This window comes from Coffea arabica, chromosome 7e, assembly GCF_036785885.1.
Source record: "Coffea arabica cultivar ET-39 chromosome 7e, Coffea Arabica ET-39 HiFi, whole genome shotgun sequence".
NCBI classification, from domain to species: Eukaryota; Viridiplantae; Streptophyta; class Magnoliopsida; order Gentianales; family Rubiaceae; genus Coffea; species Coffea arabica.
In genome coordinates, this window is record NC_092323.1 from 13,917,292 (window position 1) to 13,934,795 (window position 17,504).

Genomic DNA, 17,504 nt, shown 5'->3' on the forward strand with positions numbered 1-17,504 from the left:
TGCATTCAATTGATCTTTGAATTTGCAAAACAGGACCACCTACTAGACCCAATGCTTATAGAGCTGCCACCATCCAACTTAGACCATCCTAAGGTAATAAGCATTGCATAAGAACAAATTTTACTTCGAAAAAGTTCCAAATTGTTTATCTAAACGTAACTCTTAACATTTGCATTATGCTTTATTGTTTAAGTATTTTGCATGTAATCTATCATAACACAAAATTTTGAGATTGTCATCTTCTACTTCAGGCTTTTTCAAATGAGGAAGGTGATATTCTAGTATTGCCAGAAAGAATTTCCTGTGATTCATTATTTGAGGACAACACTATTAAGGTTAGTGGTTTTATTTAATTATACATATTTTTTGGCCAAAGAAAGAAATGGTTTCTTCGAATGGTTGCTTATCTACTTTTAACTTTAGCACATATATGACTGAGGGGTACTTAAATTTTTATGTTGTTATTGAACTAGGATGCTTTAGGAGGTGATGCATCAAGGATTGAAGCAATTGAAGACAATGAAATGCTGGAGTCAGGCGACTTACTCATTGATGAGAATTTCAACTTGGATTTTGATAGCTAACTTGTTTGGCATAATGCCTAGAAATTTCAAAAATGAACTTGAATTATACATCTTTTCATCTTCTTTCTCGAATTATTTATGTAGACGATTGGACAAAATAGTTAGTTAAGCTTCAGTTTATGTGTTAAAATACCATACATTGTTAAGACAAATTTTAAGAGTTGGGACAACTTTCAATTAGCTTGACATTCTTAATTATTTTGTGTTTTCTATTGATTTTTTTAATGAAATTACATCTAAATTGAAAGGATAGATGATTGGAATTCCATTTGCAAAACAAGGTAAAACGTTATATATATATATATATAAATCTTATTTTTATAAGAGAACTAAAAGTAGAGTCAGTATATCTTTTATCCATTATTAATGCTTTATTTTACAGTTGGGCAATGGGGAAGACGTACGCAAACTAGCATTAAAAATGGTAGTTGGAAGTGACCTTAAATTTACAGAAGTTTTGTTCATGCAAGAAATTAATCTTGCCATCCAACGTCATACTAGATAGATATGTACAAATTTGCTGAATGCAAAAAAAAATAACCATAAAAAAAATAAACAAGGAAAACTCCCTAATAAATTCAACTCATTTGATCACTCATCCTCCTTGAATCCTTTGGTTTAGCACATTCTCTCTTCTTAATCTTTTTTCGTCGGTCTAGAAAATCATGGCTCCAAAGGTGATCAAAATCAAAAGTAGTGCAATGATCAAGAAAAGGTAGATTATTTCCTTGTCTTCCTTATGGATCTGATTTCTCTTCTAGTTTTCTTTTGTTTTTTCCTTCCAATCTCTCTCTCTATTTGGCACATTTAGGTGATGAGAATTTGATTGGAATTTGCTAATTCCTAACAAGTTTCATTTAAAATGGCAGAAAATTCATCCAACATAACATGTTCGAGTCGTCCGGTCGATTTAGTGTTTCAAATTGTTCTTTAAAAAACAAAATAAAGCCATGCATGAATGAAAATTTATCATAAAAATTAATCACCAAAATTTTAGGATTATTACATGCATACAAATTTAATTTCTTACTGTAAGCTATAAGTACATGAATCATAATCTGTAGGCGTATATGTCTCAGCTTGATCTTCACTCCAATCATCAATTGGAATACAGGAACTTCTGATGTAGCTGGTAAAGATCTTGCATTGGATGCATATTAAAAATGGCAAAATTAATTATGGCTGCATGCGTTTATCGAAAGCGGTTACATGAAGAAAATTATTCTTAATGGTGTCTATGATGTAAGATAAAAAGGTTTATCTACTTCATATGAGTTTAGTTTCCCAGTGTTAACTGTCAATTTTTTTTTATTTTTTTTGTTGTTTACCGTTAATGTTATTGTTCCCTTTTGAATTTTTTTTTTTTTTTTTACAGCTCAAATTACAGGGGCATCCTTAACAACACCAACTACCAGAGTGGAACGAGTTTTCGTGAGGTAAAATGACATCTCTAAATTGATTTGAATAAAATGAACTATCAAAATTATAGATCTCCAAATTAACCACCTAATGCACTTAGACTAGAGTTTTGATAGTTAACAAAATAATGTTAGTTCTCACACTTTTCAAAATAATGTACTACTGATTGCTATTGCTCATTCACATTTTGCACCATGGTTCATCACAGTGTAAAGGATAAAATTTAGTAATTTACATTTCTTATCAAATGGATCCTAGAGCATTTGCATAAGTCAATTTTTAACAACTTAGAGAATAGCATATTTTTCATGGGTTTTTTTTTTTTATTTTTTTTTTGTACTTTTGAATTTGCAGGAGATACTCAGCAAATTGTCGCAGAATCTCATTTGTCGCAGTTGTGCAGCGCTCGCCTGGTTCTCACTTTTTCTTGCTCTCCATCCCTTTCCCTACCCACCTCAATCCACCCTTAGGCTTGGTTTGGGAATTTAGGATAGAAAAGAAAAGAAGAGATATGTGAAGTTATGCAAGAAAGAAAAGAAAAGAAAAGAGGAGAAGGAAAGAGATTTCAATATTATTTAGGAGTTTAGAAAAAAAAACAAAATGATTTCGGACACATATGTTATGAAAATTTCGTTGAGAAAACATTCAAGGATAGAGTTCGTATGAAACAACTCTCAAACAAGTGTCTTTTTTTTATTTTTCTCTCCCTTCCTTTCCCTTTCCGCCCAAATCTTCAACTCCCAAACTAAGCCCTAAATCACCCACACCATTGGCCTTCTTTCTGGACTATAAAACATAATTTTTTTCCCCTGATTTATGCATATAACTACTATATCATGGGTTCTCACGGATTTGTTACAACGTTTACTAACTCTTTTTTGTTTTTTTTTTTAACTGGGGAATCTTTTTGGATGCTGCAAACACAGGCTTGAGGTAATGCAAGGAACCCCCTCAATCACTTAGTCTTTAGCTTTCTTTTTCATGTTTTTAACTATCATCCCATTACTGAAGAATTATTTCCTACTCTTATACCAGTCATTTGAAGCTGATCTTCAGAAAGTGAGACTCGACTTGCAGGCTGTGGAAAGAGCCATCAAGTTAGTAGCCATACAACTAATTTTTACCCATTGTTTCTATTGACAATTAGCTTTGCTAATATAAGTGTAATGGCCCTTTACTGTTTAACACATATTAACCAATATGCTGCTATCTCATTTCTTTCCAGGAAAAGAAACAGGTCATCCAAGGGCATGGCTCAGCTCAAACTCAAGCCATTTGTCCACAGCAAGTGACAATCGCTTGATGACAAGCTTTCAAGAGCCTAATGTAAACTATCTGAATGTGTTATATTTGGTATCCAATGGTTTGGAGTTTAACATTATCTTAACTGAACGTGGACCCTTATGTGTGTTTTCATTTTGTCTCATGCAATAAATATATACTTGGGATTGTTAAATTGATTCATCAGTATCCGATATGATGCTACAAATATCCCTTTCTCGAGGAAACAGAGATGGAAAAATGGTATGCTTAATGAAGAGTTTCTGTATAAGCTTTATCCCTCCCTCCCTTGATGTTCAGGGGAACTGTGCACAGGAACAAGTTGTGTACAGAAAGGAATAGAATCAAATATGGTGATTCAATTTATTGTATATGTCATATGCATCATCAATGCATGAGTAGCTTGTCTATACAGATTCATAGAGTCATGAACACAATGAGGGTTGTTTAAATCATATTTACACATAGTGAAGGTTGAAGTGGAAACAACAACCTTATTTGATGATATGCAATATTTTTTTTTTCCTTGTAAAGAGTAGAACTAAGATCCATTTGCTGTTGAAAGGATATGCCAAAAGAAGTTAACAAGATGTACATTTTCAAAACAAAAACAAGTGTAATGAAGTATTTAGATACTTGTTTATCAATTTTACTTTTACAAAGGTATAAACTTTTAAGAAAAAAAGATGATATTAATGGTACAACATTTATGGCCAATAAAAAAAAAAGTACCAATATTACCTAGTATAGGCAACAATAGTACATTCTTGAGCAACAAAAAGAAATAAAAGCTTTTATTCATCAATAATTATCACTATAGATGGCATCACCAAATATAGGGAGACAAAAGAAAGAAAGAAAGAAAGAGATATTATGTGCATAGTTATATTGATGGATTATCATGTTCTCAGACTAAGAAACAAGTTTAAATATGCCTTCGGAGAAGCAAATTCTATCCGGTTCTACTGAAAAGGGCAAACCATCTCTATCATGGTTTGAGCTTGAACCACTTTTACCTTCGCAATTACAGCATTGAACTTTTTCAACATGCTGTTTTGGATTGGAAACGTTATACCATATATATATATATATATTTTTTGGCGGGCAAAAAGGCTCATCTGAAACTGTTGCATCAAAATCCAAAGAAGAAAAGCTAATGTGTTTCTTCTTGCCTAAATCTTTAACAGATAAACCTTTGGAGACAGAAAAAAAAATATTCATTCCATAGTTTCGTAATTTGCAGCTTCTTCACTACGCAGCGGTTGACAAGTTGATGCAAATTTAGAATGCTGAGATGGTGGTGTCATGGAGATGGCACTGGTACTCGAAATCCCATTCTGGCATAAGATATATATATGAAATCACATTAGCAGCAAATCCCCAGTTTTGATACTTCTTGATTTAATCTAATACCAGCAAAAGTAATACAAGTTTGAGAATAATGTCTCTTAGTTTGATAAAACAGCAATATTAAGATTATGTTGAAAACATATGATTCTTGAGCACAATTTCAGAAACAAGTTCTTAGCTTCACGGGAAAGGTGACAACATAGGATGGATCTCCCTTTTATGGGTGCATAACATATTATTTATAATTAATGAATTTTATGATCTTTAATCATGATCATTTAGAATAGAAGAATGAGGAGATCTTCAACTCCATGGTTTTTCCATTGTTCATTCGTGAAATGATTCTCAGATTCATAACGTCTCATTAATATTTTGCTGGTTGCTAAGGTTTAGAATCTGTCAAGTTATATACAAGGGTTAATGAAATTGAAGTTCAATCAATTTTACATCCAATGATACAGAGGAAAAAAATAAACAAATAAAGTTGCTTCATTTGTACCGTAAATTCAAGTGATTTTAATGGTGTTAAGCCATAGCTCCATCAACACACATTAGCTATGTTTACTTGTCAGTTTTACAAATGTTTTTGGCCAAGCCATGTGAACTTCTTAGATTTTATGATATTGTCAAATTTGTACCACTGCAATTTCAAAAAAAATGCTACATGCATTTCTGAAATTTCTAAACTAACTCACAAACTAATATGCCACCATCAATCATATAATTATGAAATAATCAAATATCAATGATAGCATAAATGGTTCAAAGAATGAGAGCCCTTACAAGAGAGACTGAAGTTTCTTGTGATAAAGGAGGTTGAAATATTTCAACTGAGCCATGCCATTGTGGAGGGCAGTCATGATTCAAGCTGCTAAAGTGATACCCTTCTTCATTTTGACTCGTGTGGCACATCGAATTCTGAACTTGTGGTGATGACTGATTCCTAAGAATGGATTATATGTCAAAAGTCAAATTCTGCTTGCTAACAAGAGTAGCAAAACAGGATTTGTGTCAAATTGATAGGCAAAAAAAGTCCAAACCTAATAAGAATAAAAGATGCCTCATCAGGTCCAACAGACACACAATTTGAACCATTGGCGTCTGTTTTATGGCCATGCTGATCAAGCCAAGAACTAAATTCCGAGTTCTCAAGAGATCTGTTTCCCTCTACTTGTGCATTGATTATATACTGAACCACTGAGTTTATTTGCTGCAATCAGCATAACAAAAATTTAAAGGGTATTAAACTTTATTGGCACTGGTTAAAAGAAGTTGATTGAATCCAAAGAAAGAAATGATCATCAATATCACAATATGGAATCCAAAAGCATGCAGAATCATATACGGAAAAAGCTGTGGACTTACCTCAACAGTTTCTTGATAACTTGAAGAGTGGTCGGTCAATAAATGCCTCTAAAACAAGAAATATACGAAAAATGTAAAATCATATATTTTGCATATAGGACTTGTCAACCACAATGTAGGAAGAGATAGAGGACTTCTTATGGGAAATGGGATGCTGATTTTACCTTCCTTTTCTCTACAAGGTTCAATGCTTCTGAAAGGCGCTCTTCAGATGACTCAATTTCGCCTAACGATGTAAATTTTTGTGGGTCTGGTTCCAGTAATCTTCGAATTTAACATAAAAAAAAAGAGAGTTATTTAGAAACTCTAAGCCTTGATGCCTAAAATTCTTAGATGTATTAAGCTAAATAAATCATAAATTGACAGAATCTAAGTAGTAATTAAGTCTCCTTAGAATAATCAATTTCCTAACTTGCCTTAGCTGTTCCTTGGCTATTTCAAGTTGATGCTGCAAGTTCATAATTTCTTGTTTATATTCCTAAAGACAAACAAAACAAAACAAAAAAAGATACTCATTACTATAAAAGCAAGGCCTCAATTAAGGAAGACTGCAGCTAAATTCCAAGCTTATGAACTCTGCCTTTTTACCTGTGATTGTGCGCTTAGAACTTCAGAGCTGATCCAAGACAGTACTGACATCAGAATTATCAAACAATACCATCCCAACTGAGAAAGGTATTCATACAAAAGGAAAATAAAGCAAAAACATTCCATATTAAGGGATTAAAGGATCAGAAAACGACCTTTGAGCTGCAGCATCTTCAGATTTGAGTCTCATTAAGGTGCTTATTACATACTGCAATATATAGTAGGTGCAACATTTAAGTTTGAGCTTCTTGTTCTCTCTCGTCCAAATTTATAAGTATCATTGAAAATTAAGATTTGCCTTACCTCTTTATCGTGAACAATGCTGCAAATTTGGAAAAGAACATTGCATCGCATTATTGCTCATCAAGGGGAAAAAATACAAAAAAGGAACAAGAGAACATATTAACCACAACAATAATGAAATGAAGGTAGAAAAATAAATTAAAAAAAAAATACCCTTCTGAATCATGATCCGATTCTCTTTCCTCATCCTTCAGATTGAAATATTGTAACATTACGTCTTCAATTCTGTAGCCAACAATTGAGAAAAAAAAAATTATAAGTAATTCTCCATTAAGAAAATGCATGAAAATCTCTTGTATGAATTACATAATTCCTTTTGGTGCCTGAGAAGTAGCTAATGCGGCCAGAAGGAGATACCATGAAAAGGGCTATGTCAATGTCACATAAAACAGCAAGTTCATAAGCCTTTTTAAGGATTCCATTCCTACGTTTGGAAAATGTTACTTGTCTATTTGTGTTATTTACAATTCTTGATATTGGAAGCTTAACACGTCCCATTGTTAAGCTTAATCTAGGGACTATGTTCCACAGCTTTAAGGTCAAGAATTTCAAAAAATCGTTCCTAATTGTTATCAATATATCAGAAGGTACAGAATGGGGGAGAAAGGAGGAGGAAGAAGAGCTATTGAACAAATTGGTTGACCCTGTCGCCTAGGAAAGCTTGGTGGTGATTCTGGAAGATTAATGATACGTGTCATCTTGAAGGGTGGTGGAGTTTGTTTTGAATTAGTTTTGTAACCGGAAAATACTCACGACTTATGCTACAATGACATGTAACATCTTTACCTCGGGAAGAATAAGGTACCAATTTGGTGCAATCGGTTGACACAGATTACAGGTTCTAACTTCTAACATGGGTAGCTGTATCATGTGTATATATATACATATCAACATTCGAAAGGTAATTATTAAAACGCTACCAAATTCATGTGTATATCTATAGGATGAAAAGAGTAAAAAGGAACCAATTAAGCGAGCAAAACTACAAATAAAGCAACAGATTGATTCAATTCACTGCTAGCAACCAATTTAACAAACAAGAGTAAACCGGGTTGGAAATACACAAAAGAAATGATAATGACAGTCTTGTAAATGGCACTATGTGTGATCCGGTTAATAACGCAAAAAGAATCCCATTGTTGATTCAATTTACAGTCACCTATAAGATGGTTTGTGATTTATAATAAAATTTTTCTTATTTTGTAATTTTGTTAAATTTAGTGATTTTTAGATCATTTATATTAGTGACATATTTTATGCCTTTTTTATACTAATTTTTTACTATTAGTGCATTTTTTTTTGTCAAACAAATTGTATTGGATGATAGCCAAAAATCGTATTATATTGTTGAGAGTCATTAACATTTCCTTTTATTTTAACTCGGCAACTTTCTTGTTAAAATGGTCCCATATCGGATTTGGGGCAGGAACGATCAATAGAGAAACCGTCATGAGCGATTTTGTGCATTTTGTACAAAATGTAATTCAGTTTACACACGATGTAATTCACTTTGCGTAACGTGTAACTATAAAATAAAATTTTGTGAACCCTACACATAATGTGAAAAATAATATATAAAATGAAATTTGAACCTTACATTTTTTTTTATCAAATCTTGACCATCAACCTTTCGAACGACTGCTTCCTGCAACCGTTCCCGTCTCAAATCCGTCCCATGACTCCCTCAATTTCTTTATCCGTGGAGGGGAAAAATGTCTTGCTATTACTTTGCCTTTTTGCTCTCTAATACTGACCATATCCAACACATCCAACAAGGCCCACGCATCACTCACTAAAACCATCCACTATCAAAATTGAAATTCAGTTGCAAGCAGATAGAAAAAATGGCGGTCTCGACACTAAGTCCAGCCATTGTGACACCAAATCCCAATTACCAAGCCTTCAGACCCAAACCCACATCTGCTACCTTCAGAGTAACTGCATTAGCATCGTCAAATTCACTGAATTCAACCACTCTTATCAGCAAGAAGCAGATATGCCAAGTGGGGTTGGGACTTTTAGCTGCTTCAGTTGTGAGTTCAACACCATTGGATGCAAATGCAACCAGAATTGAGTACTATGCCACCACAGCTGATCCCCCTTGTGAGTTCAGTTATGCTCGCTCAGGTCTTGGTTACTGTGATATTGCCGTTGGTTCTGGCCCTGAGGCCCCTCGTGGTGAACTTATCAATGTGAGTTCTTTACAGTTTAACTTCGGTCTTGTATTGATGTACATGTGAGCTGACTCCTTTTTTTTTGAGAAAGGCTTTGAATTGGAGCTGCTTCTTGATTTGGGTTCTGATGATTGGTTCAGCACTGATTATTTGGAGAGGGGAGAATTTGACCAAACACTAGAGGGTGATTTTTTTTTTTATTTGAAGGGTGCTTAAATTCATGCTGGACAATCTATGGTCTGGGGAATTGAGTGAAATAGTAATTCAGAGAGTCCTGACAATGTCAAGTGTTTTTCTCTGCATTGTGTTGCTAAGAAGATGGGAAAGTCGGTGAAAATGCCTTGGAGAATTAGGGCGCAAGGTTGGGCTAATTCTAATGAGGGGTATTTTCTCTCAATCAATGTGTATGCATTAATAGTTAATACCAAAATTAAGCCCCTCATTTTCTTTAATCCTTGAAAGCAAGCCCTTTTCACTTATTTTCTCTGAAAAGATTCATCATGTGTTGGTTTTCAGTAGCTTCCAGGATAATCAGTAAGCAGCAACGGCCTTTCAAAGTTAAACTCTTAAGAGCATGGTGTCAATAACCATGTTCTCCTTTCTCTACTGGTCCAAGTGCTTTTTTTTTTTTCCTTTTTCATTGTGATTGAAATTTCTATTTATCCTTTGGTCTATCATAATTTCTAGTGAAATTATCATAAAAGAGAGAAGGGACAAAAAGTAGAACTGATAAATATCTACCATTTTCTCACTGTAATGTTGCTTTTTCCGACAGGTTCACTACACTGCAAGGTTTGATGATGGGATAGTTTTTGATAGTAGCTACAAACGTGGTAGACCCCTAACTATGCGCATTGGTGTGGGCAAGGTTTGCAAATTCTTTCCTTCTCAAGTATAATTGATGTATCTTTCTGCTTTATTACATTGCTTCTGTTGATGCATAATAAGAAAGCATGGTAGTGCTGTTGTTAAGCATTACCTGCATATATTTCAGAAGAACAAATTACATGCAGATGGTATGTATAAATTATTTTACTGCTGACTGATGCCCATATGCACTTCAGCATGCATAGAAGGAAATAAAGGTGGTCCATAGCACCTACTGCATTGATCAAGTGTGTAACATTGTACAGTTTAGTTAGGGATTTTGTGTCAGTGGCATAGCTATGTTTGCAAGGTCTTTTACCAGTTAGTTTGCAAGGAAAATAAACCAGAGTTTAACTTCTTGGCTTAGGCATAAAGGCTATAGCTTAGCAACTCACTAAGATACATGATTCACATAGAAACAACAGGCATTAAGAAGAGTCACCATGGCTTAGTGCCAAAGAAAGTCGGGGCTTCTATCACGAAATGGCTTCAAACAGGCCTTTTACACTGTTACAAGATGCATCTGCTATCACGATGGGCAAACAGTTGCAGCATTCTTTGAAGCTCTTGTGCATCTGAATGAGAGAGAGAGGGAGAGAGGTTATAACTTCATCATTGTCCCTCAGTAGAAATCTTCTCCTTCAGCATCCATGCAAAATTTTCATTTTTTCCATTTTTACCTCTGAATGTAGATTATCTCCACTAAGATGTAGATCTTGTTAAGAACAGTTTAAGATTCTTGGAAAATTACTCTATACAAAATTGAAGTTTGATTTCTACGTCTTCCTTGGTCAAAAAATTCTGTTTTTGTTAGGTAATAAAGGGATTGGATCAAGGAATCTTGGGAGGTGAAGGAGTCCCTCCAATGCAAGTTGGTAAGCCATTTGCTTGTTTAATGTGCTATTTCTATCTTTAGGGTTATTCATTTTGACATTTTCCATAGGTGGAAAACGCAAGCTTCAAATTCCTCCACGATTGGCATATGGACCAGAACCAGCTGGCTGCTTCTCAGGTGGGATTTAAATGACTAATATGATAGACACGAGAAGTCGTTAGAAAAGCCAATCTCATGACTTAGAATTAGCTAAAGCATCCAGAAGATATTAATTTTCTAAGCTTGTGGGCTTTACTTTGAAAAATCTTCCAGCAATAACAAGGCAGATCTATATATTTATCTTCCTACTTCCCCTATTAATGACAAACAGATTTAAGACATAATACAAAACCAGAACAGATCTATTTGTAGCCTCTGAATAAATGACCGTTGGCACTGGTTCATGCTAGCAGTACCTGTCTTAATCCTAAAGCCAGTTATCTTGATTTCTTCAGGGGATTGCAACATACCTGGAAATGCAACACTTATATATGACGTAAAGTTTGTTGATATCTACAAGGGAAATAGAAAATGAACGTTATCTAAAAGCAGCAAGTTACTCCAGTGAGTTTTTGAACTATTTTCTCAGGAATTAAGGTCTTATTGTCTTATCATTTCTCATTTCTGAAATGCAAAGCTTAGTAGTAACATGCCTTTAGCACCAGCTGTCCTAATTCCCTGAATACTTTTGGTTTTAACTTATGGAACGCTGAACTTAATGTAGAACAGAACTTGTTAACTGAAATAATGCACATTGCAGAATCTTCTGGAGGAGCCTTGAAGTAATGGTATGTTTACCCAGTTATGAGTTCAAAGGTGAAAAGTTCTACATGTAATATGGTCGCTCTTGAAAAGAACTTTTTCATCTTCCTTCTTGAGTCACTACACTTGCAGGCGCTTTGTGAGGAGTTTTCCCTATCTGCACTCCCAAAAGGGTTACTGTCTTGATCGAATGATCGTGATACGATTGGACAAGTTTGGGATATTCTTTAGTACTGTCAAATGGCAAGATTCTGGCTGTATGCTGTGGTATGGCAATCTTGGAGGTTCAGACAGCAAGGTCCAGAAATCACGAATAGATAAAGCAATTAGCTAGTACTTTAACTTGTATAACGCCTGATATTTGTTAAAAAAGAAAGCAGAATCATGAAAATTTCCTTGGTGGAACAGACTCATATAATAGTTTCCGTGGTAAATGAAGTTTCTATGATCATGAACCAGTATACTATTCTCAAACCCCTGGAAGGGCAAATCTAATCTCTGTCATTTATCATAAAAGTTAGCCAGAAACTCAGTTTGTTGTGTTTTTTGAGCTTAAAATCATGAAACAGGTTAAGCAAGATGGACAGAAGTGCATACAAATAAGTCCATTCTTTACCGTCCTTCGTAGAACAACCTTCAATTCGGTCCTTACTCTGAGTTGGCTTGCCCATTAGTCCGTCATTTCTATTACTACCTGGAAAACGTATAGATATATAGACAGTGCTTAATTACAAGGGCTCCTGTTGCATTAATTTTGCCATTGATCAGCTACAGAGTCCAGATACTATGTAAAAGATCTGTCTTAGTGCATTAAGAATTCGTTCTCATCATAAATGACAATGGTTAGATGATTTGTTGATAGGTAATTTAGAATTTAAATTTTCCCCGATGATATCTTCAAGTTGTCTTCCAGAAAGAAGGTAAATCACAGAGAAGTTTCTATATGATGTGTTTGCAGTCTGTCTGATCTTCTAAGTAGTTACTCTTTCCTTTTGGATGAGCGAGTCATAGTTATTAATCTGTTGGTAGCCTTTTGGTTTATCCTGTGGCTACTGAACAAACTTGCGCAAAATTCTACAAATGGTATATATTTGCTGAAATAGCCCTATTAGTTCTTCAAATTTAAGCTTCCTTTTAGCACTTGGAATCTCTGGATTTGCTTCAAAAGGCAGCACAAGCTGAAAATTCATGGATCCTATCAAAGCCCACAAACATAAAGATCCTAGCTGGGAGATCCCTATATCTCTCTCTCTCTTTTTGTATGCCAGAGAAATTGTTCATCTTCTACCTAGCTTTTTTTCTCGAATAGGTTGCCGCTTTAATGATTTTCTAAATTGTTCATTGAACTTTGAAATATCTTTTGCTATTAATTGCTGGTTTGCTAGGGATTAAAAATAGTAAGCAGTTCTTATAGTACCTCAGAAAATAAAAGGTAGAACAGTTCTTACAATGCGTCACAAAAACATAATGTTTATGCAATCCTTTTATAATTTTGTTGATCCGGTCTTTTCAGTGAGAGAGCTATTTGTATAATTTTCAACTCCTGATGTAGATTGACACATTATAATAGGACCACAAGCTCTACACAAAGATGAACAAATGAAGTAAGCAGATCATTTTTCCTGATATGCTTAGATTCAATATATATGATCAGATTCAAACATCAAAGTTGCAACACCAATATCTCTAACCTTACTAGAAGGCAGGAAAAGTTCTTGATTAAATTAGTGCTTTCTTTCTGCTGCTTCTTTTCTTGAAAGAACCCTTGTTAAAATGTAGGCAGACTTGCACTCTGTGCAAATGTCTACCATATCTCCTTGTCAACTAAGCTGATAGCAGAGTTTCAATTTGTCAGTTTCTTCAACAGCAACATATGTTAATAGATGAATTTGATGGTCGATTTTGATGGCTAAGGAGGGTATCTTACAGCTATATACTCTTATTGAACAGGTTGTGGTTATTTGTTATGTATTCTTATCCATGTCCCCCCCCCCCCCCCCCCCCCCCCCCCCCCCCCCCCCACAAAAAAAACAACCAAAAAAAAAAAAAAGTCCATCATTGTAACTGATGAAATGAGATCAACTAAACTTGAATTCAACTAGTATGACAAACCCCTTTTACTTAAATTATTCTCTCTTTCTTTCTTTAATAAGTGAACCCATTTAGGAGACAAGCATTGAGACAATTACCTGCTCAAATAGCTGAACATTTAGACTTGTTCTCTTAGCAACTAGCAAAAGAGGGATTAGATTATTATGGAGACCAGGTAAGGTTTAGCTTTTGCTTGACTTTGGTTTCTTGATGGTAGCATTTTAATTTTGTTCCTAAATGAAATTTCGAGATTTTTGAGAAAATGGCAAGAAACCATTAACGAAGCAAAGGAAATGGAATGCACTTTGTGACAAATAGAAGTGATATGTATTAATTCACAATCAGTCAATACGATTAAGCATGATTCATGTAATCTTGGTGAGAATTTTCCTTCTTTTTATTGCTAAATTTGATCTTGACATACCATTAGAAAGTTAAACTCGTACAAGATAGTAGCATTGTCCTTGAGATTTCTCATGCCCTGGCTACTAAAAACTGAGGGTTGACAAAGTAAGACATCACTAGTTTAGTATTAATATAATCTTCTCTCTTTTTTTTTTCCTATTTTTATTGTTTTTTCTGTAATAGTAGAGTGTAATCTAAGGAACAATCTTCTAATTCTGCAGCAGATTTAATACTTAAAAGCCAAGTTCCAATCTTGCTGACGATTGAAAGCCTTATAATACATTCAATAAATGCTCACATCATTATTAACAAACTATAGAAAAGGGCATGTGAAGCTGCTTTCATGATGCAAAAAAAGATCTTGCCGAGACCCATATTAAAAAAAAATCTAAGCCATCAATTGCTTAAATGGGATTAAAATAAGCCCACTAAATACTTTGAAAGACCCTTAAAAGCTGGATTCATTTTGCTCAAAATCAAATTAAATGTTACTGTCAAAGATTTTAAGAAGAAGACATGTAAGAGACAAAGAGTCCTAGGTTGTGTTTGGATTGCATTTTCCGTCATTTTTCATGGAAAAATTACTGTAGCGATTTGATATATGTGAAGGAAAAAGGTGATAGGGAAATGTGATCACGGAAAACGATAATATTTTCCGACGAAAACCTTCAATCCAAGCAAGGCCCTAGTCTTTGATACATCATCTCAAGATTAAAGTGATTTTCCCCTACTAACTTGTTTGTAACCAATTACGTTGGCAAAAACTTAGTAATCAATTTTATTTTTTTTTTGTTTACGTTAATGGATTTTGTTTATGCAATTTCTTATTACTTGCCAAACCTGCCACATCTTTTGATGCACCTTTATGATGTTATGCATGAGAATAGTCGGAACAACCAATTATTGTTAAAATTTGAATATAACCCGAGACTACGTTCCACAATTAATCTACTTGCAAGTGAATACAGCTCATCCATCACATCAAATTCTACTAAAATTTGACAATTAATTTAATTCGTAATCACAGTCTAACGAAACCCTATATGGAACAGCCTTATAAAAGGCCAAAAAACAAGAGAAAAAATATAAAATATATTTATGAAAAGGTTGACAAAAAGAGTGCCTATATTGCAATATATTGCAAAAGGGCATCTAGTACTAGTTCTAATCTTCCTACATTAATATTGAATATATATGCATTACATAATGGAGCAAGCATTGGGATTCTCATCACTGAACATGGAGATGTAAGGGTCTTGATCATATCTTGTTACTGTCCCGGTTGTTGGGTACTCCACCTTTCTGACATAGCCCGGAGGTGCTTTCTTGTCGTAAGATTGGACGGCATACGGCTGAGCCACCAGGTTATATGGTACATATGGCCATATCTCCGCCTTCTTTCCTGTTGATTTAGCCTTTTTCAACACTTTGTTTGGTTCCACATATCCTGTCACCGTTGCCTTCTGCAGTTTCCTGTTTATCTCCACAGTTTTAACTCCTGCAAATGGGAGAAGAATTTGTCAAAATCAAAATACGGTACAATTTTCTCCATCAAAGTGATCATTATGATGATATTTACGTACCACTTAATGAAGACAAAGCTTTTTTGACTTTAAGCTCGCATCCTTCACAGTCCATTCTGACTTTGAGCTCCACAGTTTGCATTTGTTTCTTCTTCTTGTGTTTATGGCCGCTGCTCACCATGTCAGAAAGGTACTCCAAAGTTCCACTAACACCCATATTTTTTTGTTTTTTTTTGCAAGTCTAAAAGAAACTACTGGTTCTTATTAAGGTATGGTTTAGCTTTGGAAACAACGAAATGGTATGACAAAGGAAAATGGCTTGATTTGGAAGAGGTATCATGCAAGAAAACTTGGGCGAAGAGACTCTGAATTTATAGTAAAAGATGGTTGAGATGGTACTTTAAGATTTGGAAGAAACTTCCCTCCAAGAAATGGATTCTTTCCTTGCCTTACAGCAAACAAAGGTAGTAAAAGGGGAAAAGGTTTCTAATTCTAAAGCTGCCCTTTCAAACTTTCTTTTACTTCCTTTGAGGCCTTTCTTTACACCGGCTTAGTTCAACTTATATAGGCCTTTTTTTCAAGAAATTCAAACTAAAGGAGAAAAACATGAAATCTTTTGAGTGGCCCCCATGAAGACAACACTAAAACACCTTGAGGTTTGAAAATGAAAAACCTATTCAATGCATATGCAATGTAGTACTAAAATATCTTGATGCCTAAATATCATGTGTGTTTGGATTGAAATGTTTTGAAATAAAATAATTTATTTCACAAATTTTAATTACTTTTTTATCTTTTTAATCATTTTTTTATCTCACATACACCATATTATAAAAAAGTGTTACAGTAATTATCTCAAATAAATCACTTGAAATTGAATATTCAAAATAAATGATTAGGCTTGTTGTACAATATATTGTTATTTTACTAGTGTACTATGAAATTCATGGTTGATTATGAAGTAGTGTCTATATATAAATGTGGTATCGATATCTTTTCAAGTATAAAAAGTTAAAAAAAATAAGAAAATTATATTAACGACTGAAAATCATGTATCTTGGAAAATTGAATAGATAATTTAACATCCAAAAGAAAAACCTCTGCTATTCTTTTTATTTTAATTTCTTTTTGGGGATTGGTTGGTGTATGGTAACACTAGACTAGACTCATTTTACGTAAGGGGGAAGAAAATTGGAAAAGATGGGGCAGAAAAAGTATATATAAAAAAAGCAAATTTCTAACTGTGGGTGCTGTTAAAATATGGGCCAAAAACAGGGGGGAAACTGGAAAGGGGTAATAAGCAAATTTCAAATGACAAAAAGGAGACTGGCCCAATTATTGCAAAGAATAACACCAATAATAGAGAGAGAGTAGTTGCCACGTTTCGAGGTTTCTAGCTACCACGTGTCCCACTGGTGATGATCACAGATCTTGAGGGGAATCGGACGGTGGAGATGAAAGAGGTGGGAGCTCAAAGCTGGCTCCCTCTCAAGGAGTTGTTGTTTGCAATTGCATCCTATCATGTCGCCTTGTGAGTTGTTTATGAGTTTGATTTGGTCCCAGGGCGCGTATATGATAATGAGATATATTTGGGTCAAAAGTTCATCTTTGAGACTGATTTTTTTTTTTTGAAAAAAAAATACCCTCCTTTGAAGATTTTACTCTTTTTTTTTTCCCTTTTTTGCATTTTTGTTGGGCATGAAAGCACACTATTAATACCACTGAGTACTCCTGAGCTTAGACATATAAGAAACTTGAGAAAATAATCATTTACAGAAATGTACTTGTCAAATTGCAATCCCAAAAGTTAATATGATAATCAAATACTTGTGTGTTCAACCCTGTACGACTCATATTCGAAATTTGAATGAGAAGAATAGTGGTGCCTAATCTGCAAAGAATTCATAGGCTATTTGCA

General features: G+C 34.3%; 3 protein-coding genes and 2 long non-coding RNA genes across 10 annotated transcripts; 3 read left to right on the forward strand and 2 right to left on the reverse strand.

The window, feature by feature from the left end:
* The first annotated feature begins 1,190 nt into the window (after positions 1-1,190).
* LOC113701632 (uncharacterized) lies at positions 1,191-2,437 on the forward strand. Its single transcript, XR_011818648.1, has 3 exons — positions 1,191-1,299; positions 1,960-2,020; positions 2,358-2,437. It is a non-coding gene; the product is annotated as an uncharacterized lncRNA (long non-coding RNA).
* A 575-nt stretch (positions 2,438-3,012) lies between these two features.
* On the forward strand, positions 3,013-3,463 carry LOC140011472 (uncharacterized). Its single transcript, XR_011818649.1, has 2 exons — positions 3,013-3,100; positions 3,229-3,463. It is a non-coding gene; the product is annotated as an uncharacterized lncRNA (long non-coding RNA).
* An 808-nt stretch (positions 3,464-4,271) lies between these two features.
* On the reverse strand, positions 4,272-7,534 carry LOC113700554 (agamous-like MADS-box protein AGL104). The gene is made up of 10 exons (XM_072060403.1): positions 7,044-7,534; positions 6,891-6,909; positions 6,743-6,795; positions 6,588-6,615; positions 6,416-6,477; positions 6,164-6,263; positions 6,000-6,047; positions 5,675-5,844; positions 5,418-5,577; positions 4,272-4,621 (listed from the first exon to the last, which is right to left on the reverse strand). Exons 1-10 carry the CDS (start codon positions 7,172-7,174, stop codon positions 4,502-4,504), a joined length of 891 nt encoding a protein of 296 aa, XP_071916504.1. The 5' UTR covers positions 7,175-7,534; the 3' UTR covers positions 4,272-4,501.
* Positions 7,535-8,569: 1,035 nt separating this feature from the next.
* Positions 8,570-12,041, forward strand: LOC113701098 (photosynthetic NDH subunit of lumenal location 4, chloroplastic). Of its 6 annotated transcripts, none has more exons than XR_003450810.2 (7): positions 8,579-9,082; positions 9,840-9,932; positions 10,746-10,806; positions 10,875-10,943; positions 11,261-11,369; positions 11,566-11,593; positions 11,700-12,041. XR_003450810.2 is itself a non-coding variant. In XM_027221598.2 (6 exons), exons 1-5 carry the CDS (start codon positions 8,735-8,737, stop codon positions 11,589-11,591), a joined length of 597 nt encoding a protein of 198 aa, XP_027077399.1. In that variant the 5' UTR covers positions 8,570-8,734; the 3' UTR covers positions 11,592-11,593; positions 11,700-12,041. The 6 variants fall into 6 exon arrangements, 4 of the variants coding, with proteins under 4 accessions (XP_027077399.1, XP_071916508.1, XP_027077398.1 ...); XR_011818650.1 differs by having other exon boundaries at positions 11,712-12,041; XM_027221598.2 differs by lacking the exon at positions 11,261-11,369 and having other exon boundaries at positions 8,570-9,082.
* A 3,092-nt stretch (positions 12,042-15,133) lies between these two features.
* Positions 15,134-16,109, reverse strand: LOC113701359 (heavy metal-associated isoprenylated plant protein 23-like). The gene is made up of 2 exons (XM_027221968.2): positions 15,647-16,109; positions 15,134-15,561 (listed from the first exon to the last, which is right to left on the reverse strand). The coding sequence occupies exons 1-2, from the start codon at positions 15,801-15,803 to the stop codon at positions 15,263-15,265; spliced, it is 456 nt and encodes a 151-aa protein (XP_027077769.1). The 5' UTR covers positions 15,804-16,109; the 3' UTR covers positions 15,134-15,262.
* Positions 16,110-17,504: the final 1,395 nt, after the last annotated feature.